The sequence below is a fragment of the Armigeres subalbatus genome, chromosome 3 (assembly GCF_024139115.2).
Source record: "Armigeres subalbatus isolate Guangzhou_Male chromosome 3, GZ_Asu_2, whole genome shotgun sequence".
NCBI classification, from domain to species: Eukaryota; Metazoa; Arthropoda; class Insecta; order Diptera; family Culicidae; genus Armigeres; species Armigeres subalbatus.
This window is the reverse complement of record NC_085141.1, coordinates 236,718,970-236,734,810: the sequence shown is the minus strand read 5'-3', so window position 1 is coordinate 236,734,810 and position 15,841 is coordinate 236,718,970. Positions and strand designations below refer to the sequence as shown.

Sequence of the window (15,841 nt, the reverse complement as noted above, 5' to 3'; positions counted from 1 at the left end):
CCAAAGCGGAAGTCGAACCATCTCGACCCGCAAAGAAAGTTAAGGACAGAGGCGAGGCCTTGTTGGTGAAAACTGATAAGGCAAAGTACGCTGAAGTCCTTAAATCGATGCGGGCGGCCGAAAAGCTTTCGGCGCTGGGTCAGGACGAGCGAAGCGTCAGACGCACCAAGACCAGTGAAATGATCTTGGTTCTGAAACGCGGAGCGCAGGCTAGTGGGACTGACTACAGGAAGCTGGCCCAAGACTAGGATAGGATGTGACAATTGAATTGCGACTGCCTTGTTGTTTCCTCAGTCGGTTGCTTCGACGAGGTGGAGGCCAGTGCTTCCGAATATTTTTTATGCAAAATCCGCCAAACAATATATGTAACAAATTCATGTTTTCTCGTTCATTTCTTCCATTATTCGTAATAAAAGATGCCATGTACTATCAGAAAAAAGTTTTCACATTGAATTAGATGAGTTTTATAGTGAAATGGGTAAACAGTTGATAAATAATGCCTCAAATCAAGTGTTTCAAATAAGCATAACACTTGAGAATCATGCATACATCATTTGTAGTCTAGTATAAATTAATTTTACCCAAACAATCAAAAATCAATTTTTTGAATGTTTTCATAAATTTTAATTTATTTACCCAGCAACACGGCCAGGGTAACAACAAGCTGCCCTTTTGAAAATGTGATACCGCCGATCGAAGTAATCGATTGTCATTTTCACCCAATCAGCAACCGGTACGATTTTGACAGAAAATCGGTACGATTTTACTGACTAATTGGCACATCCTATCCTAGGCCCAAGAGGTTTTGGGGGACGACGCCGAGGTGAGGTCGTTGGGGGCGGAAGTGACCCTCCAGTGCAAGCAACTGGACGAGGTCACGAACGCGGACGACGTCGTCTCTGCCGTCAGAGACCAGTGCGACATAAGAGACCTAAAAGGCGGTCCCTTAGGCACGCAGGTAGCCTACCTTAGGTTACCGGTTGCGGAAGCCAAAAAGGTAATGGAGCGAAAGAAGTTGAAAATCGGCTGGTCAGTATGCCCAGTGAGCAAACGCCAGCCGCCTTCAGTGGACAGGTGCTATCGGCGCTTAGAGTTGGGACACAAGTCCTATAACTGTAAGGGCCCAGACCGTAGCAACCTGTGTCGTCGTTGTGGTGAGGAAGGGCACAAGGCGCATGAATGTGATAAAGCACCAAAGTGCCTTACCTGCCTACCGCACGATATTACACGATGCAGCCTGCGTGATTGCGAGCATGATGCCAGTCGGGCTGGTCATCCGGGAAGACGAGGAGTGTTTCGATCGACGTGAGACCAGAGGAGCCCGCGAACGCATCAGGGTGACTTCAGTTGCCAGATGGCAGCGCGAGTGAGATAACTGATACCGGCTGATACCTAACATATCGAGTTGGGTGGAGAGACCCCATGGGGAAGTTCACTTCCATCTGACACAATTCCTGTCAGGCCATGGCTGCTTCCGGCAGTACCTCCACGGGTTTGGGCACGCGGAGAGCCCCGTCTGAAACTGCAGAGCACATACTGTTCGTATGTCCTCGTTTCGACGTCGAAAGAAGAGCTATGCTAGACGTTTGCGGTCGGGACACAACCCCGGATACCCTTATCCAGAGGATGTGCCAAGCAGTGGAGAAGTGGAACGCAGTTTCGACTGCAACCACTCAGATTGCCTGCAGCTTGCAGGGAATCTGGCGCGCCGAGCAGCAGTCGACAAGCATGACTAACTTGTGATTTGTTAGTTAGAGCGAAAACAGGCTGAGCGCGGGGAAGTTAATGAGTGGTTTGCACATGTCAAGGTAAGAGTGTCGCAGCGGTTGGCAACCGAGGCATGGCAGAAGAGGGAGCGCATAGGTGTTAGTATGGACTGCATATGCCGAGGTAGGAGGATCGTAGCGTAGAACTGTTGGTACCTATCGCTATCGACACCTCGAGGCATGGCTGAGGAGAGTAGAGTGAGCATCCAAGTCAGCCTCGCGTGGCATGTTAGAGGTGAGCACCCAAGTCAGACTCAAATGGTGTGTCAAAGCGTGTGTCAGGAGGAGTAGCAGGGCGTGCTAGAGTGAGCACCTAAATAAGTCTCAGATTTGTGTGCTAGAGCGTGAATCAGGTGGTAGGGTGAGCATCCAAGTTAGTCTCACATGGTGCATAAAGGGTGAGCACCCAAGTTAGACTAACATGGTATGTCAGTGGTGAGCATCCAAGTAAGATTTATATGGTGCGTCAGAAAGAATGTCAGGGTGTGTCAGAGGGTATGTTAGAGAGAGCACCCAAGTAAGCCTGTGTGAGCGTGAATGACCGAGTACATTAAGCACTGTCTATCCCCCAGAAGTAATGCTGGGAGGCAGTTCCTGGGGGAACCTGGGTATTACTAGAGAGGTAACTCAAGTAACCTTCCGTTGCTTGGGTGGGTTTAGTGGGTCCGGCGTTCCGTCAGCCCCACTTCCTGACTGATAATTTCAGGTGTCTGCAGATTTTCCTTCATCCCTCCATAAAAAAAGAAAAAAAAAACAGGGAGCCAATGCAATGGATGGAAGCAAGGGATTTGCTCTCCATCCTCAATGTGCACAATCCGAAGGCTCTAGTATTTTAAATGGTCGATAACGGCGCTGGCGACGTCCTCACGGTATATCGGGGAGGAGATGGGAAGGAATTGATGATGCAATCACTACCCCACTGCAAGCCGAGCAGCCATGCCGTCTTGCTAAGCCACGATTGATCGACAGCTAAGAAGCTTTGTCCAAATGCAAATTTTTGTTCGACTGTTTAACCCATATGTGTCGATGTGTGCGTGTATGTGTGTACAAAAATAGTGTGCCATATGGCTGATCACCTTTATACTCTCCAAAAATGCTCCTGTAGGTACGGACACTGCTTGCGCCCACATAGGTCTCAATTGCTCACTGATAGATACTATCAACTCCCCCAAAGCCAACATTTTCCGCTCCCGCAGGTGCTGATTCACTATACCAGCGCCCATATTGGTCTTATTTCCGCATTGTAAGTAGCTGATTGTTACTCTGAAATTTCATTTCAATATCAATAATACATATTTTGTTTTGGTATACTTGGGTCATTGCACTCGCCACTAGTTCATGCGAAATTTTATTGGAATCTGGGGGTTAGGTTCTATGGCAGAGGTTCGTCTTGTTTAACGGATTGCCAATGGATAGTAATGAATGGGAGGTATTAATTAGAATGGGATGTCGATACTATCTTTCCGCTCATTTCGAATTCTAAACAGTTATCTGCTAGAACTAATTAAGTTGTATGTTTGGGGATAGACGATGAAAACGGTATGAAAGCCCATTTCACGTTCTAGCGATTGTTAGAACATGAGAAATATATGGAAAGATATAAAGTAAGAGAAATGGAACGAGCCTGATGGGATTGAACCCACGACCTCCTAAATTAATCTAATTGAGCAAAATGTATTTATGGAAGTGCTATTCCATTCCTGTATTTCCATTATACCACCCAAATTAGTGTAATAGTGAGATTTATGCAACTCATTTAAGCGCTAAAATGATCATTAAATACTCATTGATTAGATATAGGAATTAGTCCGTTTGATCACTCAAACAAGATCTGTAAAACCAAGTGCATATTATGATCCGGAATTGCAACAATGTTATCATACGTACCCTTGTATTTGGCTGATATGGAAGCGGTTTGTTGATCGTATTTATATCACATGTCTCGCAGTGAGTTTTCAGCAACGCATTATACAGATAATCAATTCCCAAAGGAGCTGTGTGATACCCTTGTGGGTTGAACCAAACTGTGTGGTTGTAGTCTCCCAAAGTGGCAGCCGTCATGTATTTTCGGTTCACTAGACCGATATTCGCACCGGATAAGTCCAGGATGTACTCTGTCATGTTTCTACTGATTATCTGCAATCGGTGGGAGGTAGGATAACCTCGGAAAAGTTTCTGATATCCTTCAACGATAGTGTCATTCATTGTATTGGTTTCCAACAAAGTAATGGTGGATGAATAATTGTGCACGGAAATTGGCAGCGGTGGAAGATTCTTCAGTCCAGGAAACGCACGTACTATCACAACTGTTGCAACCATAAAATAAACAGGAATGATCGCCTGTATTAACAGTTGGGCCCAACTTCTTTTCGTGGATATCATCTTCTTGAGGAACATTGAACGAATTTGGTTCAAAGTAAGTTCAATTCCACTCAAAAGAGACTGATTTTCAGCGTACACTGTGAAAGAAAAGAAGAGCATTTTTTAGTGGTCAAAGAGTTAAATAAACCTGATTCTCACGTTCAACTGTTGAAGCCATATTCAGATCGGAAACGGTTGCGTGTAGTTCATTTGTAGTTTGACTTTTATCCAAGATATTTGAGTCACTGCCCACTCTGTGAAACGAGAGAATATCATATTTTACTATTGTAAGTTAAACTATTAGAATGAACACTACATTGAGATAACTTGTAATCATGGGTCACACATTTGAAAGATATTCTTATCATTGTTTTTTTTTTCAGATTTTAGACACTTTACGTGATCTGTATATTTGGACAGTTTGGTTAAAAACTGAAGTTATGCAACAACATTCGTGTATTAAGGCTGTGCAACAATTGGCGTTTAACGTAATATTGCTTGCGGATTTTTAAAACTGGTTTAATGATTTGTTACCAGATAATAAACCAAATACGGATGGTTATATTCAATTCAGGTAAATAGAATGCATGGGCATGGAATTTCACTTACTTCAAAAATACTTCTTCTAGAGTGGTTAGCGATATGCCATAGTTTTTAATTCCCAATCTGTGAGCATTGTCCTCAAGGTCTTGTAGCATATGCTGAAATATCGGGGTATAACTTTCATTAAGAACAAATGACAGTTCCGTTCCGATATCAGTGTCGTACTCAATATCTGGGATGTATGCCTTCAACAGATTCTCCAGTGTTCCAACATCACAATCCGTATTTTTGACGCAAATTAATCTGTATCCTACTCCGAAGCGTTTCTTCAGAAAAAATGAGGATCCTACAGCTTTCAATACGCCATCCGCCATTATTGCTATTCGATCGCCAAGAATGTCGGCCTCATCCATGAAGTGCGTGGATAGTAAAATGGTACGTCCTTTTTTCTCCTTAATTAGTAAATTCCATAAAGCTCGTCGAGCAGAAGGATCCATGCCTGAGGTAGGTTCATCACATAGAACAACTTTAGACCCACCGCACAGAGCAATTCCGATGGACAATTTACGCTTCATTCCACCAGAGAGTGTGTGTGATTGAGAAACGATCTTATCCTCTAATTCGAGTATTTTCACATAATGATCGATCTCCGCCTTAATGTTTTGTTTTGAAACCCCTTTAAGTCGGGCAAAAAATTCAATATGTTCCGATACGGTTAATTCATCGAATAGAACATTGTGTTGTGGACACAATCCAAGTGATTCTCTAACGGATTCCATATCCGTGGTTATATCGAACCCATTGATAGTGGCGGTTCCTGAAGTAGGTGCGAACATTCCCGTCAACATAGACATTGTTGTTGTTTTTCCTGCGCCATTATGTCCTAACAGGACAGTTATTTGATCTTCGTACATATTCAAACTCAATCCACTGACGGCTATTTTATTCTTGCCATACTCTTTTCGCATGTTCTGTATCTGTATTCCAGCTCGTTTATCCGTTGGTTCTTTTTCCATGTCGTTGTTATCGGCCACATAAGTCGATTTATTATAAGATGAAACTTTCGTTCTTCGCATCCAAAACTTCTTGGAGAAAAGGAAGTACCATGGTTGTCCAACACCAAAATCGCCAGGGAACACCTTCTCGATGTACAATGCTACTAGCAAATACAAACATGCATCGATCATTAACATTACCATAGTGTAGCCAACAGTTAAATTATCGTCAACGGTCACTGGTTCGAACAAGTTGGACCACTGTAGACCACTGGAGGTGCCTTCGTGCCTCATTATCAACATAAATCCGAATGACATCGCTGAATTCGAGAACAGGCATAGTGATAGCTTTACGGCAAGCGTGAGGGAAGCATAATTTGCAAACACTATTGTATAAGGTACCATCATAATGAACCAAAATAGTCCAGAGACACCTGCTGCGACGTTTGCTGTAACAAAATATAGATAAATTAATATTGATTTGAGCTTCAATAGGAAATTATCTGATGTAACTCTCAGAGATCATATCAGCCTTTCTCGTACAACAGTGAGTATTCTAAAACGATTTTAATGAAAAATTGAATTATTTTTGGAATGTCCTCTCATATGTATAAATTGCGTTAAATACTGTTCCATAAAATTTCACTATTCGCTCGTTACTTTACAGATACGAAAAGATACGAATACACAGAAAAAAGTAATGAAAATAAACGACATGCAAAACAGTGACAAATGTGAAAGAAAACTATATTTGATGTAACAACCGTTATGTAAATTCAAACTTATATTTATATAAATTTCAATTAAATTTGCATTATTTTTACACGATCGCGTAATTTGAAATGTATTTGAATTTAAAGTTGCAGCGCTTGCGTTTACTTTTGCGTTTATCTCTTTGCTTCAAATTTGTGCAACAAAATAATCGTAGGTCATTAAAATTTTGAGTTTAAAAAGCTCATGAGGAAATGAAGTACTACTGAATACTAATGCGCATTTTGGTACGTTTTGGTAGCTAGATTTGCGTTATTCTGAAAGCTTATTTTATATAGAAGAAGCCAGTGGATAAAGATCAGTTGGGTCTGATGAGGCTCATTGATTTTGTTCCAATTTTTAAAGTATTGTTTACGATAAAAAAACATATTGTGTTTAAACATTGTATCCAGTTTGTACTAAAATCATTTAAAAAATGTAAAATTGCTATAGCTCCCTCTCACAAAGAACATTCTCCTTCTTTCAAGATATTTTATTTATTTATTTAGTTTACATCTAAACAGATAACACTGAATCAACCATTTGACGCCACAATACACGGTTCGAGGCCGCATATCTCCATCCTCGAATGCGCCCCACGCTCGCCAAGTAGTTTTGCACCTTGCCGTCTCGTACCTGCCGGATCGTAAGCGAACGGTTGCTGTCCGGGGTTGCTGTCCGGCATTCTTGCAACATGCCTTGCCCATCGTACCCTTCCGGGTTTAGCTACCTTCTGGATGCTGGGTTCGCCGTAGAATTGGGTGACCTCGTGGTTCATATTTCGCCGCCACACACCGTCTTCTTGCACACCGCCAAAGATGGTCCTAAGCACCCGTCTCTCGAATACTCCGAGTGCTTGCAAGTCCTCCTCGAGCATTGTCCATGTTTCATGTTCGTAGAGGACAACCGGTCTTATTAGCGTCTTGTACATGACACATTTGGTGCAGTGGCGAATCTTTTTTGACCGCAGTTTCTTCTGAAGCCCGTAGTAGGCCCGACTTCCAGAGATGATACGCCTTCGTATTTCACGACTAACATTGTTATCAGCCGTAAGCAAGGATCCAAGGTAGAAGAATTCCTCGACCACCTCGAAGGTATCCCCGTCTATCGTAACACTGCTTCCCAGGCGGGTCCTGTCGCGCTCGGTTCTACCCACCAGCATGTACTCCGTCTTTGACGCATTCACTCATAGTCCAACTTTTGTTGCTTTTTGGGATGCGTTGAGCTTCTGATAGAACTTGCGTGTTTCTTGAGAACGGCACAGTTGTTCCATCTCCTCGCACTCCGCTTCTTCCAGGCGGCGTTTCTTCTCCTTAAAAAGGCGGGTCTGATGTCTCCGCTTCCGTCTATAACGTTCCACGTTCCGCCGGGTACCTTGCTGCAGCGCGACCGCCCACGCTGCGTCCTTCTCCTCCAGAATCTGTCTGCACTCTTCGTCGAACCAATCGTTCCGTCGACTTCGTCCCATATACCCAACGCTGTTCTCCGCTGCGTAGTTAATGGCTGCTTTGACTGTATTCTAGCTGTCCTCAAGAGGGGTCCCATCGAGCTCACCCTCTTCCGGCAACGCTGCCTCGAGATGCTGCGCGTATGCAGTGGCGACATCATGTTGCTTAAGTCGCTCTAGGTCGTACCGCGGCGGTCGTCGGTACCGAACATTGCTGATGACGGATAGTTTTGGGCGCAGTTTAACCATCACCATCAGATAGTGGTAAAAGTCGATGTTAGCGCCACGATATGTCCTGACGTCGATAATGTCGGAGAAGTGCCGTCCATTAATCAGAACGTGGTCGATTTGTGATTCTGTCTGCAGTGGTGATCTCCAGATGTACCGATACGTGAGGCTGTGTTGGAAGTAGGTGCTGCGAATGGCCATATTCTTGGAGGCGGAGAAATCAATTAATCGTAGGCCGTCTCGTTCGTCAACCGGTGAGCGCTGAACTTCCCAATAGTCGGTCTAATCTCCTCCTCTTGGCCAACCTTAGCGTTCAAATCTCCTATGATGATTTTGACGTCGTGGCTTGGGCAGTGTCTGTATACTTATACTTATAAACAGAAAATCAAAACTTTGTCTTAAGAACAAATTTTTGATTTACAAATAATTTTTAGACCAGCCATGTTGTGCCAATATGGACTAGTTGCTGCAATACCAGAAAGAAGGAAGGACCACTTCAGAGGATTCAAAATAAATTTTGAAAAATGATTCTGAAGTTGCCACCGTGGTATATTACCAATGAACTTCATAGAATGTCTAATATTGAGACATTGCAACAAATTTCCAATAGAATAATTTCCATAAAAATTTAGACAAAAATCGTTGCAATCTTGCAATCTATTTCAACGATAAGCTCCTTGTACCCTTAGTATAAATTAGGTTAAGTTTAGTTTAAGTTAAAAACATTGTAATTCCTTCTTGATGGGCTACAGCTCTTCGATGAACCTACGCCGAATGGAGTATCCTTCTCCACTGGACTCGATCCTGGGCCAATCGCTTCCAGTCGCCCTGAACATTGAGCGCCCTCAGGTCCTCTTCAACTGCAAAAAGCCATCGTGTACGCGGCCTTCCACGAAGCCTGCGGCCTCTTCCGGGTTCTCTACTAAATATTATCTTCGCTTGTCGTTCTTCCGGCATACGAACAACGTGACCAGCCCACCGTAGTCTGCCGTGCTGTATAAGCTTAATAATATCCATCCCTTTATACACCTGGTACAATTCGTGATTCATGCGACGCCGCCAGATACCGTTCTCCTGTTTACCGCCGAGTATTGTCCGCAGCACCTTACGCTCAAACACTCCGAGAGCTCTCCGATCAGCCTCCTTTAACGTCCATGTCTCATGGCCGTATAAAGCCACCGGGAGAATCAGAGTAGTATACAGCGCGAGTTTTGTTTTCGTTTGCAGACTACGGGACTTAAGCTGGTTACGAAGTCCGTAATAAGCCCTATTTGCAGCTGCAATACGCCTTTTCACCTCGCGGGTAACATCATTATCGCACGTCACTAATGTTCCAAGATACACAAATTCATCTACAACTTCAAATTTTTCACCATCCAGCACTATTTCGCTACCACCACCACTAATGAACCCACGTTGATTGCCAGCGACCATGTACTTCGTTTTGCTGGTATTGATCGTGAGTCCAATCCTCGCTGTCTCCCTCTTAAAAGGCGCAAAAGCCTCTTCCACGGCACGGCGATCAATTCCGATAATATCGATATCGTCCGCAAATCCCAGGAGCATATGCGATTTTGTGATAATGGTACCGCTTCTTTGCACACCAGCTCTCCTAATCGCTCCCTCGAGCGCTATATTGAACAGTAGGTTCGAGAGTGCATCACCCTGCTTTAATCCATCTAAGGTAACAAATAACGTCGATATTTCATCCGCAACCCTTACACTTGATTTCGATCCATCCAACGTTATACGAATCAGCCGTATCAGTTTCGCCGGAAAACCATGTTCAAGCATAATTTGCCATAATTCATTCCGCTTCACTGAATCGTACGCCGCCTTGAAATCAATAAACAGATGATGTGTCTGCAAGTTGTACTCCCGGAATTTATCAAGGTTTTGTCTCAGGGTAAACATTTGATCCGTCGTTGATCGGCCCTCACGAAAACCTGCTTGGTATTCGCCGACGAAGGACTCTTCAAGCGGTCTCAATCTGTTGAACAGAATACGGGACATAATTTTGTACGCCGAATTAAGGAGGGTTATTCCTCGGTAATTGGCGCACTCCAGTCTGTGCCCTTTCTTAAAGAGAGGGCAAATGAGGCCGTCCAACCAGCTAGCAGGCATTTCCTCGTCTTCCCATATTTTCGACATAATATGGTGCAGAACTTCATAAAGCTGCTCACTGCCATGTTTGAGAAGTTCAGCCGGGAGCTGGTCCTTCCCCGCAGCCTTATTGTTTTTCAGCTCTTTGACAGCTTGTCCATCGTCGCTAATATTTATTCTGTTCACCGATGCACCGTCACTTCCTCCATTCAACAAAGTCTCGAAGTGTTGCTTCCACCTGGCAGCCACTTCAGTTTTATCTGTCAGCAAATTCCCTTGTTGGTCGTTGCACATGACGGGAGATGGCGCTGTCTTTCTCCGCACGCCATTGACAGACTCATAAAACCTCCGCATATCGTTCTGCGCCTCACTAATCACTTGTTCTTCGTACTCTTTTTTCTTCCTGCGGTGGGTTCGTTTTTCGGCTGCTCTTGCTTCCTTGTACCGATCTCTATTCGATCGGGTACCTGACACCAACATCCGGCTTCTGGCAACGTTCTTCTCGTCTGTCACTCTCTGGTACTCCACATCGAACCAACCCGTCCTGGGTCGCCTCTGTGCAGTGCCTACCACTTCTCGTGCTGTTGTGCTTACCACTCCATGGATCGACTCCCATAGATCGTTGATGTTGTCGCTAACGTTGATTGCACTTATCCGTTCGTCGAGCTTCTGGCGGTACTCAGCCGATACTCCTTCCGCCGACAATCGTTGGATATTGTAACGCATCGTTCGCTGTGATCTTTCGTTCGATACAGTTGACAACCGTGATTGAATTTTACTGACAACGAGGTAGTGATCAGAATCAATGTTCGGACCTCTGAATGTCCGCACATCGATAACATCCGAGAAATGGCGCCCATCCACCAGAACATGGTCTATCTGGTTGCAAGTTTCACCATTTGGGTGTCTCCAGGTGTGCTTTCGGATGTTCTTTCGTGCAAAGTAGGTGCTACTGATGGCCATCCCTCTGGCAGCAGCAAAATTTACTAGCCGTAGGCCATTGTCATTGGTAGCGGAGTGAAGGCTCTCCCTACCGATTATGGGACGGAAAAAGTCCTCTCTACCGACCTGAGCGTTAGCGTCTCCGATAACAATTTTCACGTCATGCTTTGGACACTCTCCATAGGCTTTATCAAGACATTCATAAAACGTGTCCTTCACGTCGTCGGATTTATCGTTTGTCGGTGCGTAAACGTTGATTAGGCTGTAATTGAAGAATTTGCCCCGTATCCTCAACACACAGATTCGTTCGCTAATGGGTTTCCACCGCATCACTCGCTTCATCTGCTTGCCCATCACTACGAAACCAACTCCATGCTCTGCGTTTTCACCGCCGCTGTGATAGATGTTATACTTGAATGCAGTATTGGTCGTGGGGTCCACGGCTCGGAATTCACGTTCTCCGGATCTAGGCCATCGGACTTTTTGAATAGCAGCCACGTTCACTCCAACCTTCTGCAGTTCACGAGCCAGAAGGCTCACTCGTCCAGGTTCATTTAGGGTCCTGACATTCCAGGTACCGAGTTTCCAATCATAGTCCTTATTTCGTTGCCGGGTCGGTTGCCAAAAATAACGTTCTCTTTTTCTTCTATCTCCATTTTTCGTGGTATTTGAGAGGCTTCAGTAAGCTACCTTACCGGGGTCGCGTTACCTACATCGCGATGATGGGGCTGCCACCTTAGGTATAGCTGACGCGATACAGCATTTCAGGCGTTAATCAGCCGCTGGGTACCAGGCAGACGCTGTTTGAGCCGCACCTCCTGGTGAACAGACGCTCGAGGCGTACCTTCTCACTCTAGCTGATGTCAGAAGGACAACAGTGCCCAGGCTGCACTACCAGCTAAGTACACAACCCTTAGCTGGCGGTCTTTTGTCATCGGACGACCCGTGGAAGCGTGAGATAGGGACTTGTGGGGACCAGAGCTCTGTTGGGCGCTCCTTCCTTGATGTCAACCCACCATTTTGCAGCCCATTGTAATTCCTACAAGGTTCAATTGAACCAGAGGAAAAAATGTAAATCAGTTGTTTGAGGAAGTCCTAAAAATTTGGCTCCGCTAGACCACCCCTTCAATCGTTCAACATCAATTTCCCACTCCCGATATTCTCTTGTGCAGTCTGGATAAACGACCGTCAAGTTGACCAAAATCGTTCGAATTGAAAGTACAATTGCCGTTCAAAAATTCAAGGTCAACTCCATTTCCTTTGTCCTTAGAAATGGTCTTGTTATGTATTACCCCTACGTCAGGGGAGTCGGAGTTTGTGGGTTCAAGTCCTACCAAGACACATGGATTCTGTTAATTAACATAATTGTTTGTAAAGACAAGTCGTCGAATAATATGCCAACAAATTTTGTAGAATGAAATAAATAGAAGCACGTGGGTAGTACCCACTGGGTACACATATAAGCATATTTCGCAATAACAGATGAGATTATGAAAACATTTACATAAGAATGAAAAATGATACTCAAGATTGTACCTATATTGCAGGTCCGTATGGTATACTGACCGTTAGTAATATATTACAGAACCTTCCAGTAAACCCCATTGAAGGCTGCTGGGTCGAAATACATGGATTAACTAATACAATGTTTGATCAATTACTGCTCTAAATTCATATCTCTGAGGCTGCTCTAAATTGGCTATTATTGACTTGAGTTTTTACCTTTCGAAAATATTGTGCTCATCATGAAGCAGTAGCAAATAGACGTGACGCTGAACACAAACAGGTATATCCAGACCACGCTCCACTCGGAATGCTCGAATACGGCCAGATCGCTGTTTGTAGCAACTCTAGCGCAAAGTAAGGCCGCAATCAAAGAAATTGATACCGTCTGCAACAGGATGGACTTAACAAACCATGCACTCCAATGTATCCACGTGGACAAACCCATAATCTTCATGGTTTCCTTCAGTTGCCGTTCCTTCTCGACTGTGATATACTTCACGGTGTTGATTGCGGTGTAGAAAAATGCAATCACAATTATCAACGGTAGTAAATTTTCCAAACCTGCTAGCAAAAGGTCCCGGTAATACGGTGGGTAGGGGAATCTCTAAAATGTAGTTTCTAAATTTTTATCAGCTAAAATGAATATTTCTATTTTACCTGCAAGAAAACTGTTGCAAATTCCATGGCCGGATTGTGCTCTAGTATGATGGCTCGATCGACCGCACTCTGTACGGCAACAAACGATTCGTTGAAATAATTCGCTGGATATCCTCCGTCATCCCTGTCGTGGTCTTTGGCCCCTGCTATCTGGAACTGCGGAAACATAAGCTCTGTGTACCAATTGGCCCATAACGCCGAAAAGTCGTCGCGGTATGTTCGCATTTCTGCTGGGAACCGCAGAGAATAGGACACCTTGTTGGGAAGCACACTGAGCGTCTGGTAATTTTCTGGAAACTCAATTCCCACCAATGTGTTATTGTGACGAAGAAAATTTTCCATTTCAAGAGCTGACTGGAAAGGTAGAATCTCCATAGGTTCCCTGATTTGTTGTGCTGCATTGGAAACCAATCTGGTCACAATTGGGTTTTCTGGACAATATGCCAGTGCGTAGTGAATGGGTGGATCAATAGTAGGATTTGATTCAGGCCTGAAAGAAATATGGAAAGAACATAGAGGAACAATAAAATATTCAAAGATTCTAGCTGAAGTCAAAGCAACTCCAATGGTGACATTTTATTTGACGACTATTCTGCGGGATATGATACGATTAAATATCCCAATGGTAGAATCTGTATTTCATTCACTCGAAATCCTCCGACAGTTGATTTAGTTTTAACTGATTCAAGTCCTACATGTGAAATTATGATTCAACTCCGTTATTATTGACGACGATCTTCAGCTGCTGATCCGTCTTAAAAATATGAAGCGAAGACAATATCAAAGAACTCGTGATCATGCTATAATAATGTTATATTGAGAGATTTGCAAAATGAAATCAAAATAAAAACGTTTCGCAATTTTCAGGAAGTTACCAGTTATAGGTTACCAGGAATAGGCTACCAGCTTTGAGAATAAGATCTCAAAGTAAGATCCCAGTTCGAAACCCTTTCGCAAATTGACTAAAATTGAAAAAAAAACCCTCAAAAGTCACTTACAGCGCTTAGAGAGGGAAATGAAGTTTTATTAACAAATGGCGAAAAAGCTCAAAAACTTACTCAGAAGTTTGAGAGTGCTCATAAATTTTAATCTAGATCTCGAGTTCTATTGAGGATCAGGTTACGCGGAGGCTCAAAATATTTTCAACCAATAAAATGTTGTTGGTACTTTGTTGAGAACTAATTTGGATGATATAAGATCTATTATTTAAAAAAGTCAAATATGAAAGCGGTGACAAAGGTGTTTTCTGCATGGGTATTAAAAAATTGCTGAGAGTTCTTAATACTTTTTGGCTGATTTATTTAATAAATGTTCCTCATTGGCATACTTCCCATATAAATGGAAAGGTTGTTTCAATTTTGAAACAGGACAAAAACCAAGCTGAGGCTTCTTGTTTTCGCTCTATCAGTTTGCTTTCGTCATTAAGCTGACGTTCCCCAAGGCCGTATATTGGAACCCATATTGTATAACATCTGTTCTTTAGGTAAGTCCTGATTTACCATCAGGGTGACAAAATCGTTGATTGCAGATTACAGAAGTCTTTCTGCAAAAGAACGTAGCCTTCGTGTTATTCCCGAGTAGAAGATCGTATCAAAATTATATCAACATATGTTATTATGTTTCACAAAATTAGTTAGAAACTTGCTGCAGGATGTTGTCAAAATATCAAAAATTTTATAAAAAATTACACTACTTGAAACATATTTTGTAAAAAATTTATAGCATTACCAGATACAAAATATATTGCTTAGGGGTCGTAAACTAATTACGTAAGCCCTTTAGGAGAAGAGGGGCTCTGCCATTTTCTTACGCTCCATATAAATAAAAAATATTGCATGGGAAAAATCTTACATGGGGGGAGGGGGGTTGAAAAGAATCTATACCATTTCGTCGAAATACGTTTCGTCGAATGACATTTAGTCGAATGACATTTGGTCGAAAGGACATTACGTCGAATGGACATTTAGTCGAAAATTAATTTTAATGCACTAGAGGCGAAGGACATTTGGTCGAATGACGTTTGGTCGAAAGTACACTAGGTCGAACGGACATTTGGTCGAATAGACATTAAGTCGAAATCAGATTTTAGAAAGAAGAATCTTCGTACATTTGGTCATATAAATTTTGGTCGTAGGACATTTGGTAGAAAGCGGATTTCGAATTTATAATCTTGGTACATTTAGTCTTTAGTACGTTCCGTCGAATTGATATTTGAAGGAAAAGAACTTTAGCCAATAATGATTAAAAAATTAATTATTTATTCCGGTGTTTCTTAAAGTCGTATAACTATTGCTCCAATATTGTCCAAAGAATTATGGGTTCATAAAAACAAAAATCATACGAAACGGTGAATATTCCGAGATTATTCCAGACTGGATATTGACTTCGGCGAACCCCTCTAACCGACTACATTGAATCTATACCACCTGGCCAATCAAATGTAGTCGAATGATGCTTCGTATAGTCGAATAGACATTACTGCCATTATACGCATAACTGTCCCATGTACATTGGAGATCCCAGCAAACATGGGACAAATATGC

General features: G+C 43.0%; 1 protein-coding gene across 1 annotated transcript in view; it reads right to left on the bottom strand.

The window, feature by feature from the left end:
* Positions 1 to 15,841, bottom strand: part of LOC134221063 (phospholipid-transporting ATPase ABCA3-like) — a 50,929-nt gene that overhangs the window by 27,191 nt on the left and 7,897 nt on the right. Inside the window, exons 3-7 of the mRNA XM_062700245.1 lie at positions 13,299 to 13,788; positions 12,858 to 13,245; positions 4,737 to 6,114; positions 4,287 to 4,381; positions 3,654 to 4,225 (exon numbers count right to left, since the gene is read on the bottom strand). Coding sequence (XP_062556229.1) covers positions 3,654 to 4,225; positions 4,287 to 4,381; positions 4,737 to 6,114; positions 12,858 to 13,245; positions 13,299 to 13,788 — 2,923 coding nt within the window. The remainder of the gene's footprint in view (positions 1 to 3,653; positions 4,226 to 4,286; positions 4,382 to 4,736; positions 6,115 to 12,857; positions 13,246 to 13,298; positions 13,789 to 15,841) is intronic.